We start from the raw sequence: 19,937 nt of genomic DNA on the forward strand, positions 1-19,937 counted from the left end.
ATGATTTATTATATAGAATAACTCCTACGCTAATATATACAATGCCCTAAGCTACTATATACAATGTGTGGTCTCGCAATGCGAGATGTTCGTGTGTCGTGTGCTGGCGACTATGTCGCGGCATGCGCTTGTGTGCCTGCGCGTGATCGGTGCGGTGCCTTGATTGGCTATGGCGGCGGTGCGTATAATCGGTGTCGGTGTGGTGCCTCGGTTGGCTACGGCGGCGTGCGTGCCAATTGGTCGGCGCGGCGATTGGCAGCGGGTGCGGTATCAGCGGTTGCGGTGCGGTGGTACGTTGTGGCCTTAAGGCCTGACGCTAGCGGCGCTGTGATTTGCGGTGGCCAGCCTGGCCGTCGGTGTAGCGGCGCGTGAATCAGCGCGGTTGTCGGCGCTGTGCCCGGTATCAGCTGTTCGACGCATCAGCTGATCGCTCGATGCTATCGTTTAATCATCCCGCGTGGGTGACGGATCGCGGTACCGGTTTCCCCTCAGTGCGGGGCACCCGGACGAGACGACGCGTGCGACCACTCAGTGCGCGGTCGAGAGCTTAGGTGCGGGACGTGTTGGTGAGTTGCCGCTCGGTACGCGGTCAAGAAGGCACTCACTGCGCGCCGGGAAGGATTGCGTTTCGAGGTTATGGCGCTCACTGTGCGCACTAGAAAGCCTGGCTCACTGCATCAGGAGGTACGGTCTGCTCAGTGCGCGGACCGGGGAAGCTCTGATAACTTATCGTATCGCGAGTGGAGGGCTTATATACCCTCCACTCGGTGGTGAGGGAGGCAGAGACAAGCGGAGGGGACCGCACGAGATAGGGGTTAACGGCACCGTTTGCTGTCATTCCGGTGACGGCGGGGAACGGCTCGTTACAATATAATAACCATTTATTTAACGTTTAAACAAATTTTTTAAAAATATTTACTGAACATTTGCTTAATGTTTTAAGAGCAAAAAATTGTTTGTATTATTCAATCATTTTGATAAATTCAACGTAACCTCATCAGTGCAGCATCGCTTAATTTCTACGGTAACTTAGGGAAGAAGACCAGACATGTTTCAGCCAACCTACAGTAGTACCTGTTAGAACATGTTTAATTTATACGCCCGAAAAAACGGTCACCCATCCAACTGTTAGCCACCGTCAACGTTGCTTGACTTCGAAGATCGTACGCAACCTAACACTTTGTGATGATCCATGAGTACTTCGTGTTTATTCATACATATTTGTCATAGATCATTTCAATAGCTTGTCAAAAGGATGAATCATGTATAGTTAACTCATATTTCTATAATTAAACATAAAGTTTTGCAGTTTTTTACTAATTTTTACATATACGAAATAGTTACATGTGGAATAACTTATGAAAAGATCTATTTTTGCTGTGTTCGTTAAAAAAACGAAGGATAGATGTCATTTCTTATAACTTTGAGTATTGTTAATATGCCATATTGTTTCGATAATACTCAGATAACAATTCGTGAGGTCATGTTACCTTCACGGCGTAATTATCACACCGTGCATGCACGAAGGCATCATGCTCACTTCACGAAGTGATTTTGGTATACGTACGTGCATAAAAAGTTGCACTATACCATCACGTGTAATTACACGTGTGACGGTACAGTGATTATGCACACGTGATGGCATAGTGAACACACACAATATTTAACATTATCTAAGATTAAAAATATTAGTTCTTTTAAATAAACGGAAAAATTTTAGATATTAGATATGTATATTATAATAGCCGCGCCTGATTCATTATATTATAATATTTAATAACAAAATGCCCGTATAGCGATTAAAATAGCATTTTTATTGTAATTGTTATTTTATATCATTATTATTATTATTATTATTTTATTTAATTATTATGCAAATTGTGTGAGTCTACATATAATGAAATCGTGAAATGTGTTAATTCATCTAAGCTCCATCTCCAATCGTTAACTTTTTCTCAGCTAGTCTAGTGGTCCGGCCGCTCAAGCGCGATCCAAGCGCGCATCTACGCCTAGCAACCTGTAGCGTTGCTAACGTCCTTGCGTTGATAACATTTCGCATGCCTCGCGTGCTCTGTACTCGAGTGCTTATAAATAACATCTTTGTTATAAATAATAAAGTCTTTGTTCCCGTGTTCCTGGCTTATCCTCGAGCCTTGCCGTCTAGTGAATTGAAAATCTCTCGTGTCCGCGCGCGACCGGCCGGTCCGGAAAGGACACACAAGGACGGGACGTTTCCGTTCGCGCGGCTTTACGCCTGTCCGTGCCTCGCCATTCGCTTCTTGTCGCCGTCGTCTTCGTCGTTCGGCGTCTCGGAGGTACGCGCGACCGTCGCTCGCAGCGGGAAACGACCGCGTCCTTGCTTCTTGACCGCGAGACCTAACTTCCTTTATGGTTGGTTGAAAATATTCGATTAATCTGTGACGGCTCGAGTTTTATACACAAGAAAGGAAAAATTATTAAAAAAGTGCTCTCATCGCACGACGCAGTGGCAGGATACACATATACATATTATAATACGTAAGTATAATACGCTAGAAATGCATCTAATATCTTATAATGTAATTTTTCAAATTAATACCCCGTTGAATAGTTACCCATACGGAATCCATACAAAACCGTCTAAAATCTATGGGAATCCACATACCTGTGGATAACCATCTGGATTTCCATCTCATATTTTCAACGGGGTATATTTGCTATGGATTGGCTCTTTTCCAGAAAAATCACGGCAGTAATCGTGAAAGAATTTCACGTTTTAAAATCAGTATTATTATAGTTTAATACTCTTATAATTAACTTTCTGGTGGCTTATTATTATTGATTGCAGGTTTACTATTCAGTGTTGGGTAGTATCTCTATACATGTATCTACATACATGTATAGAGATACATTTTGTGTATCTGAACCTGTATCTGAGATACATTTGAATTAGAGTATTTGTATCTGTATCTAGATACAAAACACAGTATCTGAACTGCTTTCCAGATACATTTTCAGATACATTTTCAAATACATTTTCATGTACTTTTTGTCTTTATTGGGAAAAAAATGTTTTTTTAAGGTCATTTTTGATTTGCTATTACTGTCGATAGCGTCATTTAGATTTGCACAAATAGTACTTATGTATGAAATAACTTTGCTATCTAGTCTATAGAATCATTAGATTTTGTGCATATTACATACATTATTAATATTACTAGAACATTACATTGCGCGCGCTACGCGCGCGCCATTACATTACATTTGACTATCCTTTTTCCAATACATTTTTAATATTATTATCTGAACATATAATTGTGTCAAAAACTATCTTTATATATATATATATATATATATATATAAATTCCAAGAGAGAGAAATCATATATATATTTCTTTATATACATAATTTTTAATTTGTTTGTTATTATCGCGTTGGCTACCAAGATAAATTTTTAATGCTTGCCAAGAACGTACTCGTGAAAAAGCCACATAAAGTTGTCCATGATTAAAAACATCTTTGCGAAGATCTATTCCAACTCTATCAAATGTTTGTCCCTGTGACTTGTTAATTGTCATAGCAAAAGCTAATTTTATTGGAAATTGTCTTCTTTTAAAAGTAAAAGGATATACATTTTCGCAATATAGTGTTATACGATTTAAAAACACAATATCTCCTACCTTATCACCTGTTAAAATTTTGCATTTTAATAAATGATCAGCAAGTTCTATAATCATTAATCTAGTACCGTTGCAAAGACCTTCATTGATACTTAGATTTCTAATTAACATAATAATAGAATTTGGTCTTAAACGCAATTCATAAGGTGGAAGAGATGACGGAGACAAAGTATTTAAATATTCTGGTAGTAAGGTTTCACCAATGTCACCATTATCACCGCAGTTTTCAGTACTATCTATACTTGTATAAATTCGTTCTTCAAACGTATTTAATAATTCGACAACTCGTTTATTAATTTTATCTACATCAGCATTTCTTGCAGAAAGTATTGCACATTTCGCCATTTTATTAAATTCTTTATTTCGTATCAAATCACCATATATATCTTGTACAATATCGGCATTAATAGGTGCGATACAACAATCAGGAAGTTGTATATTATCGTTAGAATCATTTAATTTACCGTCTCCTATATCCAATAGAAACTTTGCAAATTCAGTTTTCTCTGGAAGAACACGCGTGTTTTTTGTTAAAGAAAAATTTATAAAGTGTTTCCAAGTAGAACTAAATTTGATTGAAAGATTTACAATTTCACTTCGAGTACCATGTACTTTAATAGGGAGAAGTTGTCTGAAATCACCACCTAACACAATAATTTTTCCACCAAAAGGTAAATCATTATTCATGATATCACGCAACGTTCGATCCATAATCTCTAGAGCGTATCTTGGTGCCATTGGCGCTTCATCCCAAATAAAAATATCTATTTCTTTTAAATAATGCGCTTCCTTGGATTGGATTTTAATGTTAGATGATGAATCAGCAAATAATGGAACTGGTAATCCAAATGTTTTATGAACTGTTTTTCCTACTGGCAATAATGTCGCTGCAATACCCGTAAAAGCCATTGTACATATATGTTTATTTCGAATTTTGGTTAAATAATAGATAGTTGTGTATATAAACGTTTTACCTGAACCACCTGGACCATCGATATAAATACAATTGTTATTATGATTATTAGTATCTAATCTGTTTAATACAAGATCTACTATTTCTTTCTGCTCGTCATTTAATTGCTCATATTGTCTGGTACCAACTTCCATAGTTTCTTCAAGTGTCATATAATCAATTTCTTTATCATTTTCTATTAATTGTTCCATTTGTGGAAAATCAGCAAGACTTTTACCTTCAGCACAAAGCATAGTATTAATTTGTGAATACGCTTTTTTTTTGTCCTTGTAAGAATCCAAAATGTCGAACATAATCTTCTGACAGTGCTATTTTAAAATTTTCCCAGAGTTCTTCAGGATGTAACGGTTGACAATGTAATAATATACGTACAAATAATCTACGAAGTTGTTGAGGCATCATCCATCCAATAGCTTCATTCATAGCTCGTTTCCATTCTTCATCATCTTCAATTAAACCTAAAGCTAGGCATGCTGCTGAAAACGATTGACATAATTCTCCATTTACAGTTTTTAAATCATTAAAACTCGTAGCTCCTTTTACAGTTAGTAATAATAATCGTAAATGAAATAATTCTGTTTGTGTTGGACTAACGGAATACATTCGTCCTATACAATTATAATTTATAGTCTTTTGCGTTTGATCCAACGGGATACATTTCTCCCATTAATTTTCTCTTTTTTAAACGTATAATAGCGTGGAATATCTACATATAAATATTGTCTTGCTTCTTCATCACGAGAATTTAATGAGAAATAATCAATTAACATCGTAACTTGATTTAAACCATCAGTCATTGCTTCTTCAATGGTTTCATTTTCAATTATAACATTTTGTTCATTAGGAAGATGGATTGGCAAACGAGCGATAGTATGACTTTTATCTTGTAGCTTTTTTTCGAGAATACGCCAACAGGCTTCTACAGGTCCAACATACCGAGTTTCTATAAAATTACGTATTTCATCATGATCAATTATTATATTATCTGTTATTGGCTCAATTGTTATAGCAGCAGCATCATGTCCCTTATAAATATACTTATACAGATATTTAACTGATTTGATACTTGAAACTGCCTCAACATTTATGTGACAATTAAAAATAATTGATAAAATAGGACAATATGGAACTACATAACAATTATCAACTACATAACCACCAGGGCGTTCAAAATTCTTATTATTATTTCTTCGACGATAATAAGGATAAGCATCTTCATCCATTCTGGTCTCTTCAAGATATGGTTTAGGATAATGTTTTGAACATTTTCCATCTATCAAACACCAATCACCACAAGGTCCATGAATCATGTGTCTCATAACTATGTCATGTAAAGTACGATTTTCACATGGATCAGGAATTTCTGCAGAAATATATTTGTCAACAATCTGTGGAGTTGTTATTTTAAAATTATATTTTAAAGTAACATGTGGACATGTGGTAAACCGCGTTTTTGAAATTCAATAACATATACAAAAGCTGCTACTTCTCCAAAAAATTTTTGTTTCACAATTAAATCAATTAAATAATCCTTTTTAATATTAAAAACACGTGCACAAATGTCAGGTCTATCAGAAGCTTGTTGACCATGTAAAAGATTTTCTTCAATTTCACGCCATTTTGGATTGCAAGTCATTGTAATGAAAAGGTCTGGTTTACCAAATTTACTAACAATTGCCATTGAATCTTGGTAATTTTGTAACATATTACGAGGTGATCCCATAAATGTGGATGGAAGTATAACCATCTTTCCAATACGTCCATTTAAATTATTTGCCATAGTTTGTATATAATCTCTTAAACCTTGATATGTTTTAGTACGTAATTCTTTTTGATGATTTTTACAATAATTTATTCTGTCCTTTTCAATTTTTACATAATTGTCCACAAGCCACTGTTGAAATAAACGACGGCCTAATAAAAAAACGTTAAATTCATCACGAATAGCCATGCGATATTTAATATACTGACTTCTGGTTATTCGTTTATTACTATTTAATTTTGTTAAATTACAATGCCATCCTTGAGTTCCATATGGATAAAATAAGGGATATACCCATGGTTCAACATTTGGATCCATGGTACTAACATTTTGTAAAGTTTTAGTATTTTTATTACGTATTGTTACATATGATTCTGGAATTTCCCCATCAGAAGTAGTACGAAAAACAGCTGCAACTTCATTAGTTCTTTGTGCATTATATCGACGTCGATCTACACCTGGTTTTAATGTAAATAATAATTGTAATTCTGGCAACAATTCTCCAGATTCTCTTTCTAATCGTCGTTGATTTTCTAATTCTTCACTCATCATTTGATAAGATTGAGCAAATACGTTAGATTCTCGCATTATTTGTTCAAGATTTTGTATGATTTCTAAATCTAAATCTGAATTTTCAGCAATGCGATAATTTATTGCTTCATTAGAATCTATAATGAAAAGTTGACCATAAATCGGATTTTCATTTTGAGCAGCATATAATGATGTATTAATTTGATAATAAATTTGTCCTTGTATTTTAAAACAATATGGACCTGGTCGTCTATTTTGAAAATTAACTAAATTAGCGTTAAATGATGCGAATGAAAATGAACTGTTGTAACTACGAATATGTCTGAAAAAAATATTAGATTTTACATGGCTACCGTAAAATAAACTGTGCAGATATTGTGGAAATTGAGGTAATGACTTTAAACAAACCGCACCATGATTACAACAATCGTGAAATGAATTTCCTTTATTAGATATTTTTTCAGCTGTGAAATGTTTTGCTTTACAATGAATGCAAGAAACATCCATAGAACCAATATAATATTCATCTATTTCATTAATTAATGTTGGACTATTAATATTTAAATAAAGATAATTTTTTTTTTGTGATCTATAATAAGACTGATACGCTGTACATTGTTGATATAATGGTCTAACAGAATTTTCTCCAATTGTTTCATTATTTAAGTTTATTATATGATTATCAGAATTTACAGAATTTTCTCCAATTGTTTCGTTATTCAAGCTTATTACGCGATTATTAGAATTTACAAAATTTTCTTCAATTGTTTCATCATTACTCAAATTTATTATATGATTATTAATTATTGTGCCAGTAACACAAACATTATAATTTTTATGATTAACTATATTTGGTAAAACAATGTCTGCTGTTTTCGTATTCTGACGACGACGACATTGATTTTCTGCGTTTCTTTCAAGACGTCGTTTTCGAAATTGTTCTTCTTCTGAAGTACGTTCCACTTTACGTCTTGGCATTTTGCAAAATAAATAATAGACTTATCTTATTTAATAATATTTAAAATTTAAATAGTTTTTTATTTTTAATGTATTCTTTTAAAGAAAAATTTAATACAGATTTTTTTTTTTATTAATATGTAATATTATTAATTAGATTTATATATTTATATATAATAATAATATATATTAAAAATTTATATATTTTTTATTTTTATTTATTTACTTAAACTTTTAAATTTATTAATTGTTTAATTATTAGCTAATGTTTAATAATTTTGATTACGTACACACAAATAGAAATTATTACAATTATTAATAAAAATTATTAATATATAATATTTTGTAAATAATTTAATTTATTAATCTAATTTTTTTATTTATTGATAATAATTAATAAGTAGTAACAATTATTATTGATAATTTATTTATTGATTACTTTGATTTATAATAATTAATTATATATTAATAATATTTAAAATTAATAAACAAAATTTTCAATTATAAATTTCAATGTTTCTTATTATTATATTTTAATTAATTAATTAATTATAATATCTTTATAATTGCTCTTCAAAATTATTGTTTTTTCGATGACGTTATCTCTATTGTTTGTCAGAAAATAATTTTGTACAAATATTTGTATTATAATTAAGATGCAATATTAACGATAATATAAGTCATAATCATTATCATCACTATTATCATCAACTTCATTAACAACAACAACAACAACCAACAACAACAACAACAACAACAATAACAACATCAACAACATTATCATCATAGTCAACATCATCATCATCATCATCATCATCATCATCATCATCATCATCATCATCATCAATATCATCAACATAAATTAATCAATAATGTTATTAACAATTTTTATATATATAAATTAAAGTTAATACAATTTAAATAATAATTTATTAAATGAACACAATAAATAAACTTAAATTTACAAAATTAAAGGAATAATAAGGAATAGAAAGAAATGAAAGGAATAGAAAAGGAATAAAAAGTAATATTAATTAATTAATTAATTAATTAAAACTATTTATATTTATTAATATTAACATATATAATATTTATTAATATACACATATATTATTATATTAATTTTCTTAATTTTTACTTTTTAAAACTTTAAAAAAAATTTTTTTTTATTTTGGTTTTTTTTGGAACTCTATGTACCTGTAACAAAAGAAAACTATATTAATATTAGTTTAAAATTTAATTAATATAATTGAATAATTTTAATAAAATTATAATATTAGTGTAAAATTAATTAAAAAAATATAATAACATGTTAAAAAATATATATATTTAAAAATATATGTATGTATAAAGTGTTTGGTAATTATCATATAATGTTTACAATTGTCAAATGTGTGTTAAATCCAGCATTAATCAAGTATTATTTATACAACTTCTTATTTAGAAATCCATAAATCAATGTTATGACATATGATTAAAGGCATAATTTACCTTTTTTTCAAGATTTCTATTTAGTTATTTCTTTTCTCTCTCTCTCTTTCTCTCTTTTTCTGTCTCTCTATATCATTTAGTTTATTTTCCCATGAAAGATAATTACCAGACATTTTCTGAATAGATACATATATATATTTATTGAATCAGTAAAGGATAACGTTATATACCCACCAAACACCAAGTTACATGTAACGTACTTGTTAGTTGTAATTTCCCACTCAATAATATAATTGCAATATAACACACATGTTATATTACAATTACAATATTAAGTGGGAAATTACAACAAACAGGTACGTTACATGTAACTTGGTGTTTGGTAGGTAGTATCATTTTGTATTTAATTAACCATCAATTTAATTAAAAATTAAGATCATTATTTTAAATTTTAGAAAACACTAAATGGTATTAAAAACTAAAAGTATTAAAATGAATTTTTATCTTACAAGTTACATTTATACGTGTGTTAAGTTAACAATGTTTAGCATCCTTAAAATACTGCAAACTTACTTGCATCCAGCATAGCTCTTTAATTTCTCATAGGCTTCAACAATAATTAAGACGTCTTTAAATGATAGAATTCTATGATAGAATTTTATTCTTACTTTGAAAGTTAACATCTGATTTATAAAAATTTAATTTAAATAGTTAATTCAATGGAACTATTGTTGATACCTATCAGAAACTATAGAATTATGTTAAACGCAAGTTATTCTATAGTATTTTTATAAGACGTTAAACATAGAGATGTTAACGTCCTTTGAGTATATAGTACATGGAATAGGAATGCCAGCACTATCAGTGTATCCAATATCTGTGCAAGAGAGAAAGGTATAGATTCTATATTTGTGCGAGAGAGAAAGGTAGATAAAATTGTACTTGTTTTTTTTGCGCATGTATCAAATGTATTATGCATTACATAAAGTACAGAAGTGCAGACATAAATTGTAGAAGTGTCATGCTATACCTTTCTCTATCACACAGATATTGGACACACTTTTGATCTACACGAAACAAAGCAATTCCTCCTTCATGTACTCAAAGCTAACGTCACATGTTACATTTACTTCAATACAATTTTAAGTAGAGTCTCAGGTAGCTCACGTCATTTTGACGTCCCAAAATGGTCATTTACGGACTACTTTTGACGTCACGAGATGACGCCCTTACGACGTTAAAATGACGGTTAAATGTTACAAATTCCTGCTCTCTAAATCTTAATCAGTGGATATTCACTGATTCACAGTGGCATACTTATAACTGTGATAATCAGTGAATATTCATTGACACACACACACACACACAAATTATAATTTATATGTTCATTACTTACTATAACTTTTCTCCTCTTTTTCCTTTTCTATCTTCTAGTCACTTTCACTCCTTCTTTCTCTCTCTCTCTCTTTCTTATCTTTCTCTTTTCTTTTTTGTTTTTTTTCTGTCATAATAAATCACATAGAAAATTAATTTAAATTAACATTAATTAATATACTAATACATATAACTATATGTATATATGTATACTTATTCTTATGATAAACATGCAATATATAATAATACACACATATTATATTAATTATAATTTATATGTACATTACTTACTTTAATTTTTCTTCTCTAATTCTTCTCTTCTTAAAGTAAAGTTTAAGAACTTCTTTCTCTTTTTTCTATGTTCTGCTCTCTTTCTCTCTTCTCTTCCCCCCTTTCACTCTCTCTCTCTCTTTCTTTCTCCTTCTCTCTGTTTCGCCGTTTCTTTTTCTTCTCTTCTTAAAGTAAAGTTTAAGAACTTCTCTCTCTTTTTTCTATGTTCTGCTCTCTTTCTCTCTTCTCTTCCCCCCTTTCACTCTCTCTCTCTCTCTCTCTCTCTTTCTTTCTCCTTCTCTCTGTTTCGCCGTTTCTTTTTCTATCTCTATATCTCAGAATCAATTTCTTTGTATTCTATAATTTTAAATAAAGTTTTTATATACTAACAATTAAAATAAAAATTAAATTTATATAATTATAACCATATTAAACAATATAAACTTGTATTCAAATCACATAACCCACATACACGCATGCGTGTGTATATACATATATAATACGCATATAATATTTATATACATACCTTTTATTATAATCTTTTTGGTCTAATAGTTACTCTCCGTTTTTCTTTTCTTCTTTTCTAAAATCTTTCTCTTTCAATTAATAATTGAAAATTTCTTGCAAAATTGACAGTTGTGTCACATATACAATAAATTAAGCAAGTTCGTAATGCATGAATTTGCTCCATAATCAATCAATAACAAATATTAACTTTTTAAAAAATATATATATGTATGTACATAAATTTTCTAAATATATTAATTTATATACATACGTCTTATTACAATAACAATTTATGGTACCATACCTTACACGAATAATTGTTTTTCCAAAATCTGCACAAATACTTAAAGATTTATAAAATATAAAAATTTTCTTTATAAAGTGTATTTATTTTTCTATAATTTTTACCGAATACTTTAATTTAAAAAAATGAACTAAAATAACGATATCAATATTTTTTAAAAAAGCATAAAAATTTGTAGAGTTTTATAATTTATTATACATAATTATTAATAACATTGATTTTTTATTTTTGTCAAAATATAAGAATAAACTCTTGAAATATAAATTTTTTTTACGAAATCATATTTTATATCAAATTCATATTTTATATTAAAAAATTATACCGGTCGAAAGAATTAATGTACGAATATTATCATATATTATATATACATCGCTTAAAAGGACGTGTTTCAAAATATACTTAAAGTGAAATAAACGATTTTTTTTCTTTCTTGTAACTTTATACTAATTTACAGTACAATTATAAAGAACAGATTAATTATTAAATTATCATTACTTTTAAGACATCCAGCATTCGATACTATTTTTAATTTGTTTTTAAAATTTGTCATTTCTCTTTTATTGATTATAAATGATAAAAAATGTCTTTAATGAGACTAAAAAACACGTAAAATAAAAGTGTAAAAGTGAAAGAATTGTAAGAATATTTTATAAAAAAAAAAGAAAGAAAATTCAATGTGAAACTCTGACATTATGTGCTGTTAAACTACGTTGATAGTTATTTTATTTATTATTACATATGAAGTAAGTACAGCAAATAAATCGATCAAATAATTCGAAATTCATTTATTAGAAAGATAAACAATTTTCATTTGTCATTTAAATTAGTACAACATATTAAAACGAAGGAATATATTAACGATAAAACGAAGAAATAATATTAAATTGGAAAATTAAAAAAAGAAGTGTTTGAGAAAGAAATAGAAGGAAAATTAAGAAAAAAAAAATTTAAACAGAAAAAGTAAGTAAATGTTATTACATACTTTTTATTTTTAATTATTTTAATCTCTCTCTAACTATCTTTCTCTCTCTCTCTCTCTCTCTCTCTCTCTCTCTCTCTCTCTCTTTCTTTCGCTCTCTCTTTCTCTCTCTCTCTCGCTCTCTCGTTGTCGCTTTCTTTCTTTCTCATTTTCTTTCTCGCTCTCTTTCGCTCTCTCTCGCTCTCTTTCACTCTCTCGCTCTCTCTCGCTCTCTTTCGCTCTTTCTCGCTCTTTCTCACTCTCTCTTACTCTTTTTCGCTCTCTCGCTCTTACGCTCTCTCTCGCTCTTTCGCTCACTCGCTCTCTCTCGCTCTCTCTTACTCTCTCTCGCTCTTTTACTCTCTCGCTCTCGTTCGCTCTTTTTCGCTCTCTTTCGCTCTCTCGCTCTCTTAAAAAAAAAATTTATATAAATTTATAAATTATCACACAAACTTGAATCTATGTTATACATTTTTTTAATAGTTATAACAATATAATGCATGTTTTTTATATGTATATAAATATATATTAGAATTCAAATTTATGCATTTATAATACTTTTTAATTATGACAGAAAAAATAAAAGTAAGAAGAGAAAGAAAAAAGAAAGAGAGAAAGAGAGAAAGGAAAAAGAATAAGAGATAAAAAAGAAAAGACAGAAGAATTTAAGTAAGTAATGTACATGTGTGTGTGGGTGCGTGCGTGTGTGTTTGTGTGTTGTGTTAATTTTGTTACTCATTGTAATAAGAAACACACCCCTCTACCACTTCGAGTCAAAGAGCTACCGGCATTAGTAACGCTTTTTCTCTGTTTACCGCATTATCGCTAATTATTGTGTGGCGCAAGAATTCGTGCCTGGCACCTAAAATATAGAGTATTGTGAAGATACCGTTTACGCAAGTTACCGATATCGTTGAGAGAGCAATCACAAGCGATATATTGGGGATACCGTTTACGCAAGATACCGCTATCGTATCGAGAGCATTCTCGAGCGATATATTGAAGATACCGTCCCGCGAGTTACCGATATCATTAGGGGAACTTTTTAAGTTCCATCTGGGGGATACCGTTTTTCCTAAGCTTCCGATTTTAGTTGAGAAAGCGTTACTCGTTACTATCAATAAAGGTTACCATTTAATTGAGCGTAGTCCCCTCGATGGTTCCCGAGGGAAAGTAACGTCGCAATATGCACCTAACATTGTAGTTACTTATCGATTACACGTATGTTTTCATCTTAACAAATTGATTTTAAATTTATTATTCATTCATATTAAGCAATAATTTTTTATTTATATTCTAAAAATTAAATTATCCAACATAAACTTTTATGCTTCTCTTAATTGTAATCTTATTATATTTTTTTATCTCCCTTAAAAAAATATTTATTTATATAAATTTATAAATTGTCAAACACAAACTTGATTCTATGTTATACATTTTTTATAGTCACAATAATATAATACATGTTGTGTGTGCGTGCGTTTATATGTGCTCTTTAAATTTTTTTGAGTAAACTATTTTTAGTTTCGCTTAATCGCGCTGTAAGTAATCTTTATATGAAAAATTTAGTTAAAAAATCTTAATTTAGAATAAGGTTTAAAATTCTTAATCCTGTTTCTTCATAATCTTCTTTTCTTGTATCAAAAAGAGAATTGTTATATTTTAATTCTTTAATATTAAAAAATATTATTTAACAAATATCTTTAATGAGATAAAAACGTAAAATATATATTACATTAAAAAGTACTCTTTACAATTTAAAGGAAAATTCTATGTTATACATTTTTTATAGTCACAATAATATAATACATGTTGTGTGTGCGTGCGTTTATATGTGCTCTTTAAATTTTTTTGAGTAAACTATTTTTAGTTTCGCTTAATCGCGCTGTAAGTAATCTTTATATGAAAAATTTAGTTAAAAAATCTTAATTTAGAATAAGGTTTAAAATTCTTAATCCTGTTTCTTCATAATCTTCTTTTCTTGTATCAAAAAGAGAATTGTTATATTTTAATTCTTTAATATTAAAAAATATTATTTAACAAATATCTTTAATGAGATAAAAACGTAAAATATATATTACATTAAAAAGTACTCTTTACAATTTAAAGGAAAATTAAAGAAATAAAAAAAATTGGAGAAAATGCAAAATTATATGGAAGAATCTAATAAAAGTGAAAAATATGAATTCATAAATACAAATGATTTATTAACCAGTAATGAAATAATCGATATAATAAAATTATATGATTTAACAATGTAAGTATTTTAAAAAGTACTACAAAATTATAATAATAAAAATTATAACATTATGTTACTATAATAATATACGAGGAGGTCTCGTTTGCCTACATTCCCAGTTGCCTACAGCTAATTATCTATTTATACAAAAACTTTATTATTATATAATTCTAAAAACATTATTATTTGTATTTCAATGTTTGAATATAATTTTTGATTATTCTTATTACATCCATAAACTTTATAGAGAAATTATTGGATATGTTGACGGGATAGAATCGCCCCGTTATGTTGGTACTAACCAACAATATAAAATATTTAAATTTTATTTAAATAATGGTAATGGTCGACGTATACAAGTAGTTGTGTGGAACGATGATATCGACAACATAGAACATAAAATAAAAACAAATAATGTAAACTTTTTTAATAATTATAACAAATACATTATCTTATTAATTAAATTATAACAATAATAAAAATAGTAACAACAATAATAACAATAATAGTAACAATAATTTTATTTTAAAATGATTAAAATATATTCGAAATAATACAATTACATACTCATATATAAAAGTTGAATTTTTTAAAATTGAAATACATTATGTATATACGTTCTTAGATAATACATTTAGATGGTGTACAAGCCAAAGCACCAAAAATGGCTCAGTATAATAACGGAAATGTTCCGTATGAATTACACGTTAAAAAAAATACTGTGATAAATACTTTGGGAAGGTATGAACTTTCAAATGTGCAAAACGTGACGGCAGAACCTACAGTTGTGTGACGTTTTAAGTAATTCCAAAGAACGTATGAGTATGTGTTAATTTATAATTCGTAATATTGTTTTCTTTACAATATTATTTTATATATAAGATAGAAAAAAATTAATAAACTAATCATTTAAATTTATTTTTTAAGTAAATTTCTTAAAAATTAATTTTAAGAAATTTAATTTTTAATATTAAAACATAATTATAGTTATCGAAGGATATATAAAAACTAATTTTGCGGAGATGCGCAAATTAAATCAAGTGATTGGATGCGGTTCAATTACAGACGGAAATTATAAAATGGAAGTACGTGTTTCTAATTTTAATTATGACGATTATTTAGATTTAGAAATAACAAAAGGGGATAAAATTCAAATCATTGGATCTATTTATAATGCAGGTATTATATAATTATAAAATTCTTCTAAATATAAAAATTTTTTGTAATTATATATACATATACAAATATATAAATATATAAATATATATATATATATATATAAATATAAATATATAAAAGCATTTTCATAATATAACATATTATTTACAATTAATAAAATAAAATTTATACAATTTTAGCAGATTCACCATATTTAATTATAAACGATATTCACGATATAAAAAAGTTAGGGGGTCATTTGCCCTTATCTTCGTTATTAAATGGAACAAAAACTCCAAAAAAAAGGGAATTGGAAGAAAAATCAAGTTCATACGTAAGAATGATTTTAATGAAAATTTTATATTAAATAGAGATAAAGAGAAGAGAGTTATAAACCACCATTTTAATTATTTTAATTAACTCAATAAATATTTCTGTAACAAAATTCTTATCGATACAAGTTTGTTACCTATAAAGTTCTACATTCATGTTTAATATTTATTTATGAACAATGGCTATGTTGTGATGCTTAAATAACATATAAAATAGTAATTTAAGCAATTATCATCAAAATTCAATACAAGTGTATAAAATATCAAAAATTTCATAACATACATCTAATCCGTAATTATCTTCTCTCTTCCATTCTCTCTCTTTCTCTTTCTCTCTCTCTCTCTCTCTCTCTCTCTCTAAGATATAAATAAATATTTAATTTAAAAATTATTAAGGACATTCTCTTTTTAAATACAACAAAAAAAGAAAACTCTTATGAAAAAACAAGATTAAATACATAAAATTTAATATATATGTTCTAAAATAAGTATATATAAACATGTATATATATATATATATATATATATATATATATGACATGTATATTATATATGTTATGTTGTTATTATATATATGTTAAGATTTTTTGGGTTTATTAAAAAGTTAAATAATGCTATAACTCGAGTGGTTCAAACACTTCTTTAGAGATATTCTAATTCATACAATTAAAAAAAAAAATATTAATTAAAGTATCATTGAAGTATTCCTGAACAATAGTAAAATTCTACGTTTACCTCAATTCTCTCAGGTACATCAAATAATAAGGTTTAATAATAACTGTTAAACAATAAGTGTTAATAATAACTGTTTAACTTTCATATACATATAATTGAAAAGTATAAATAATAATACATGTTAATCTTAATTTAATTTACAGAAACAGTACGTATAATACATCTTTAAACTATTACATACATATTTTATTAAAAAAAAAATTGTTTATTATAAATTATTCTCACAAAAATTTAATTATACTAATAGTATTAAACTGACCAGTAGTTATAATAATTGCTTATTATTAGAGTATTAAAACAGTATTAAAATACTGTTGTAATTTTAATATTTATATTAAAATAAATCACTGGTCAATATTTAATACTGTTAATATCAATTAAATTCTTGAATATACCATACAAAATTTTTTGTGCATCTAAAATTTTGCATTTCTCTTTTGCCGGGATTCTTATTCCAAGGAAACTCATCGTCATTACATCCCAAAGACATTCCATTGTATTCAATTCCAATACACGCGCCGACCTGAATGTCAAGATTTTCGCTCCGTTTTGCAGAAAAGAACACAATAATGAAATATTCGTCTAAGTCAACAAACTTAAGAAGAATACGACGTTCTCTTCTTTCTATATTTATAAAATATAGATAGGTATAAATAATAAATCTGCATCCTGAATAGATGTATATTCCTATATTAAAAAAAAAAAAATGAAAGAAATATTAACAAAAAAAAATTAATAAAACATTGATTAAAATATTGATTACCTTAATCTTCTCTTAAAATAAATATTTTTATTATTAAAAACTCAGGGAGAAACTGTCTCAGTCTCTTCCTGCCTTTCCTTCAAAAACTCGTGCCAGAATATTTGTTAATGATCATTCATTTAATCTACATAGATAACAGAATAAGTCATAAAATCAATTTTTAATTTAAATATTAATGTACATAAATGTCTTTCAGTTGAAGATATTATTGCTCATTTTTTAGATTGTATTACGGAGAAGTACGTCATTTGACAGGATTGTTAGATACAGTTGCATTTGGAAAAACAAAAAGAAGCGCTCCAAAATACTAAACCAAGCGAGCACTGTGTTAATGATAACGCACAGTGATAATCACTCTTTAATAAGAAAGAAATTGAGACCTTTGATTTGATGACATAGTGATTTATCAAGCCACTATGGAGAATGATACTCACGGCATGTAAAGATCATAGATTTTTTTGTAATTTTAGTAATAAACTTTTTTAAACAGTAAAATTCTTTCTTATTTACAATATATACTAATTATTATAATTTTCCGAGCACAAAAATTGGAAAAAATAAAAAAAATATTTCATAATATCATGTTTATGGGTGCTTTCGTTTTGATACTTATAATACTTCAAGCATTATTTTATTCTTGTCAATTATTAAATGTTATACACGAACAAATAATGCATATCAGCACTATAAACGCAACTTTTGATTTTTTTGGCAAATTAGAACAACCCAAGTAGAACAGCCATAATACCATCATTAGAGTAACTTTATTTATACTACTTATAAACAAAATTAAATAAATTCGTAAGCTTTTTAAAAATAAATTAAGTTGGAATATTAAATTAGAAAGTGATATCTAAAGTTAGATAAAATAATTGTAATATATGGAGAATTAAATAAATTAAATATTTTTAATTAAATTTAAGTAAAATAAAACTTGAAAGAACACAAAGTTATTTTATATATGAGAATATATATTTTCCTTTTTTTTAAATTTGCATATTTAAAATTAAGAAGAAAGGGAAAGAAAGGAAAAGAAAGGAAAAGAAAGGTCTTCTTCGACGTAGGATAAGAACCAACACTATATTAGACTTGTGCGGCAAGATCTCCGATGCGTACACTATATTCTGGAGCGCCGTCTGCGCCGATAAATCTCCTTGTCCACGAGACTTCTCACTTAGATAAATACAACACAAAAAAAAAAACAAATATCAAAAAAAGTATCAAAAAACATTAAGTAAAAACATTTAGTAAAACTTATCTGAGAAGGGAAAAGAAAGATCTTCATCGACGTAGGAACAAAACCAACACTATATTACACTAAATTACACTACATTAATACTATTACACTATTAACCCATCAAAACGCGCGATCTCCGCGGTTGACAGCTGCTCGAGAAGTAAGCGCAGCGAGAGAACCAATCGGCATCGCGGAAAAGCGACAACAATAAACTTCGAGAAATGCGAGCAATCGACTTTACATCTCCTTTTTAAGATAGGATTATTATTGTTCGAGACTATAACAATTACTTTAGAGTTTTAACATTTCCTTTTTATTGGCTCTGTTTTATCCGCGAGTAGTGAGAGCTCCTGACAGCCATCGAGCTCCTTGTAGTTCATTTCTTCGATGCACCGAGTCGCGCGGCGCTGTCACTAGCTCCTCACGCGCGCGATTTTCGTTTGCTCGCATCGCCGGTAACTATGCATCTTGGTAACTATGCAAATAAACAAGCCCAAAAAAGGACACGTCCATGCCCAAATAAGTCTCGATATCGGTTCCCTACCGCCCCTTTTTTTCGCCTCCGATGGTAATTGTTTTACAATGCCAAATTCGTCAGTCTCTCGCAGCCCGGCACCGACATAAGATCGTCCAGCAGATCTCTCCCGTCTTCCGCCGATCCTAGCTGCGGGGATTCACTTCCGCTTCTTCCCTCTCAGTCGCGCCGTGATAATGCACGTGAATTAATTCTCCCGTCAACCCACGTTG

At 28.8% G+C, this 19,937-nt stretch overlaps 2 protein-coding genes and 1 long non-coding RNA gene across 3 annotated transcripts; 2 read left to right on the top strand and 1 right to left on the bottom strand.

Annotated features, from left to right (window-relative positions):
* The first annotated feature begins 360 nt into the window (after positions 1-360).
* Positions 361-2,517, top strand: LOC118647659. The gene is made up of 2 exons (XR_004964826.1): positions 361-1,163; positions 1,960-2,517. It is a non-coding gene; the product is annotated as an uncharacterized LOC118647659 (long non-coding RNA).
* A 622-nt stretch (positions 2,518-3,139) lies between these two features.
* LOC118647495 lies at positions 3,140-9,899 on the bottom strand. Its single transcript, XM_036292536.1, has 7 exons — positions 9,887-9,899; positions 6,689-7,062; positions 5,784-6,020; positions 5,420-5,657; positions 5,005-5,108; positions 3,456-4,940; positions 3,140-3,148 (listed from the first exon to the last, which is right to left on the bottom strand). Exons 1-7 carry the CDS (start codon positions 9,897-9,899, stop codon positions 3,140-3,142), a joined length of 2,460 nt encoding a protein of 819 aa, XP_036148429.1.
* Positions 9,900-15,519: 5,620 nt separating this feature from the next.
* Positions 15,520-16,818, top strand: LOC118647657. The gene is made up of 3 exons (XM_036292944.1): positions 15,520-15,787; positions 15,953-16,144; positions 16,324-16,818. The coding sequence occupies exons 1-3, from the start codon at positions 15,784-15,786 to the stop codon at positions 16,488-16,490; spliced, it is 363 nt and encodes a 120-aa protein (XP_036148837.1). The 5' UTR covers positions 15,520-15,783; the 3' UTR covers positions 16,491-16,818.
* Positions 16,819-19,937: the final 3,119 nt, after the last annotated feature.

The sequence above is a fragment of the Monomorium pharaonis genome, chromosome 10 (assembly GCF_013373865.1).
Source record: "Monomorium pharaonis isolate MP-MQ-018 chromosome 10, ASM1337386v2, whole genome shotgun sequence".
Taxonomy (NCBI): Eukaryota; Metazoa; Arthropoda; class Insecta; order Hymenoptera; family Formicidae; genus Monomorium; species Monomorium pharaonis.

What these genes read in the sequence shown, in the direction of transcription:
- LOC118647495 (XM_036292536.1), bottom strand. An exon ending in TTGAACGCCCTGGTGGTTAT is followed by an intron (nt 5,658 to 5,783) that starts GTAGTTGATAAT and finishes TATATTTATAAG; the next exon opens with GGACATGATGCTGCTGCTAT. An exon ending in AACAACTTCGTAGATTATTT is followed by an intron (nt 4,941 to 5,004) that starts GTACGTATATTA and finishes ATTTTAAAATAG; the next exon opens with CACTGTCAGAAGATTATGTT.
- LOC118647657 (XM_036292944.1), top strand. An exon ending in TGGATCTATTTATAATGCAG is followed by an intron (nt 16,145 to 16,323) that starts GTATTATATAAT and finishes ATACAATTTTAG; the next exon opens with CAGATTCACCATATTTAATT.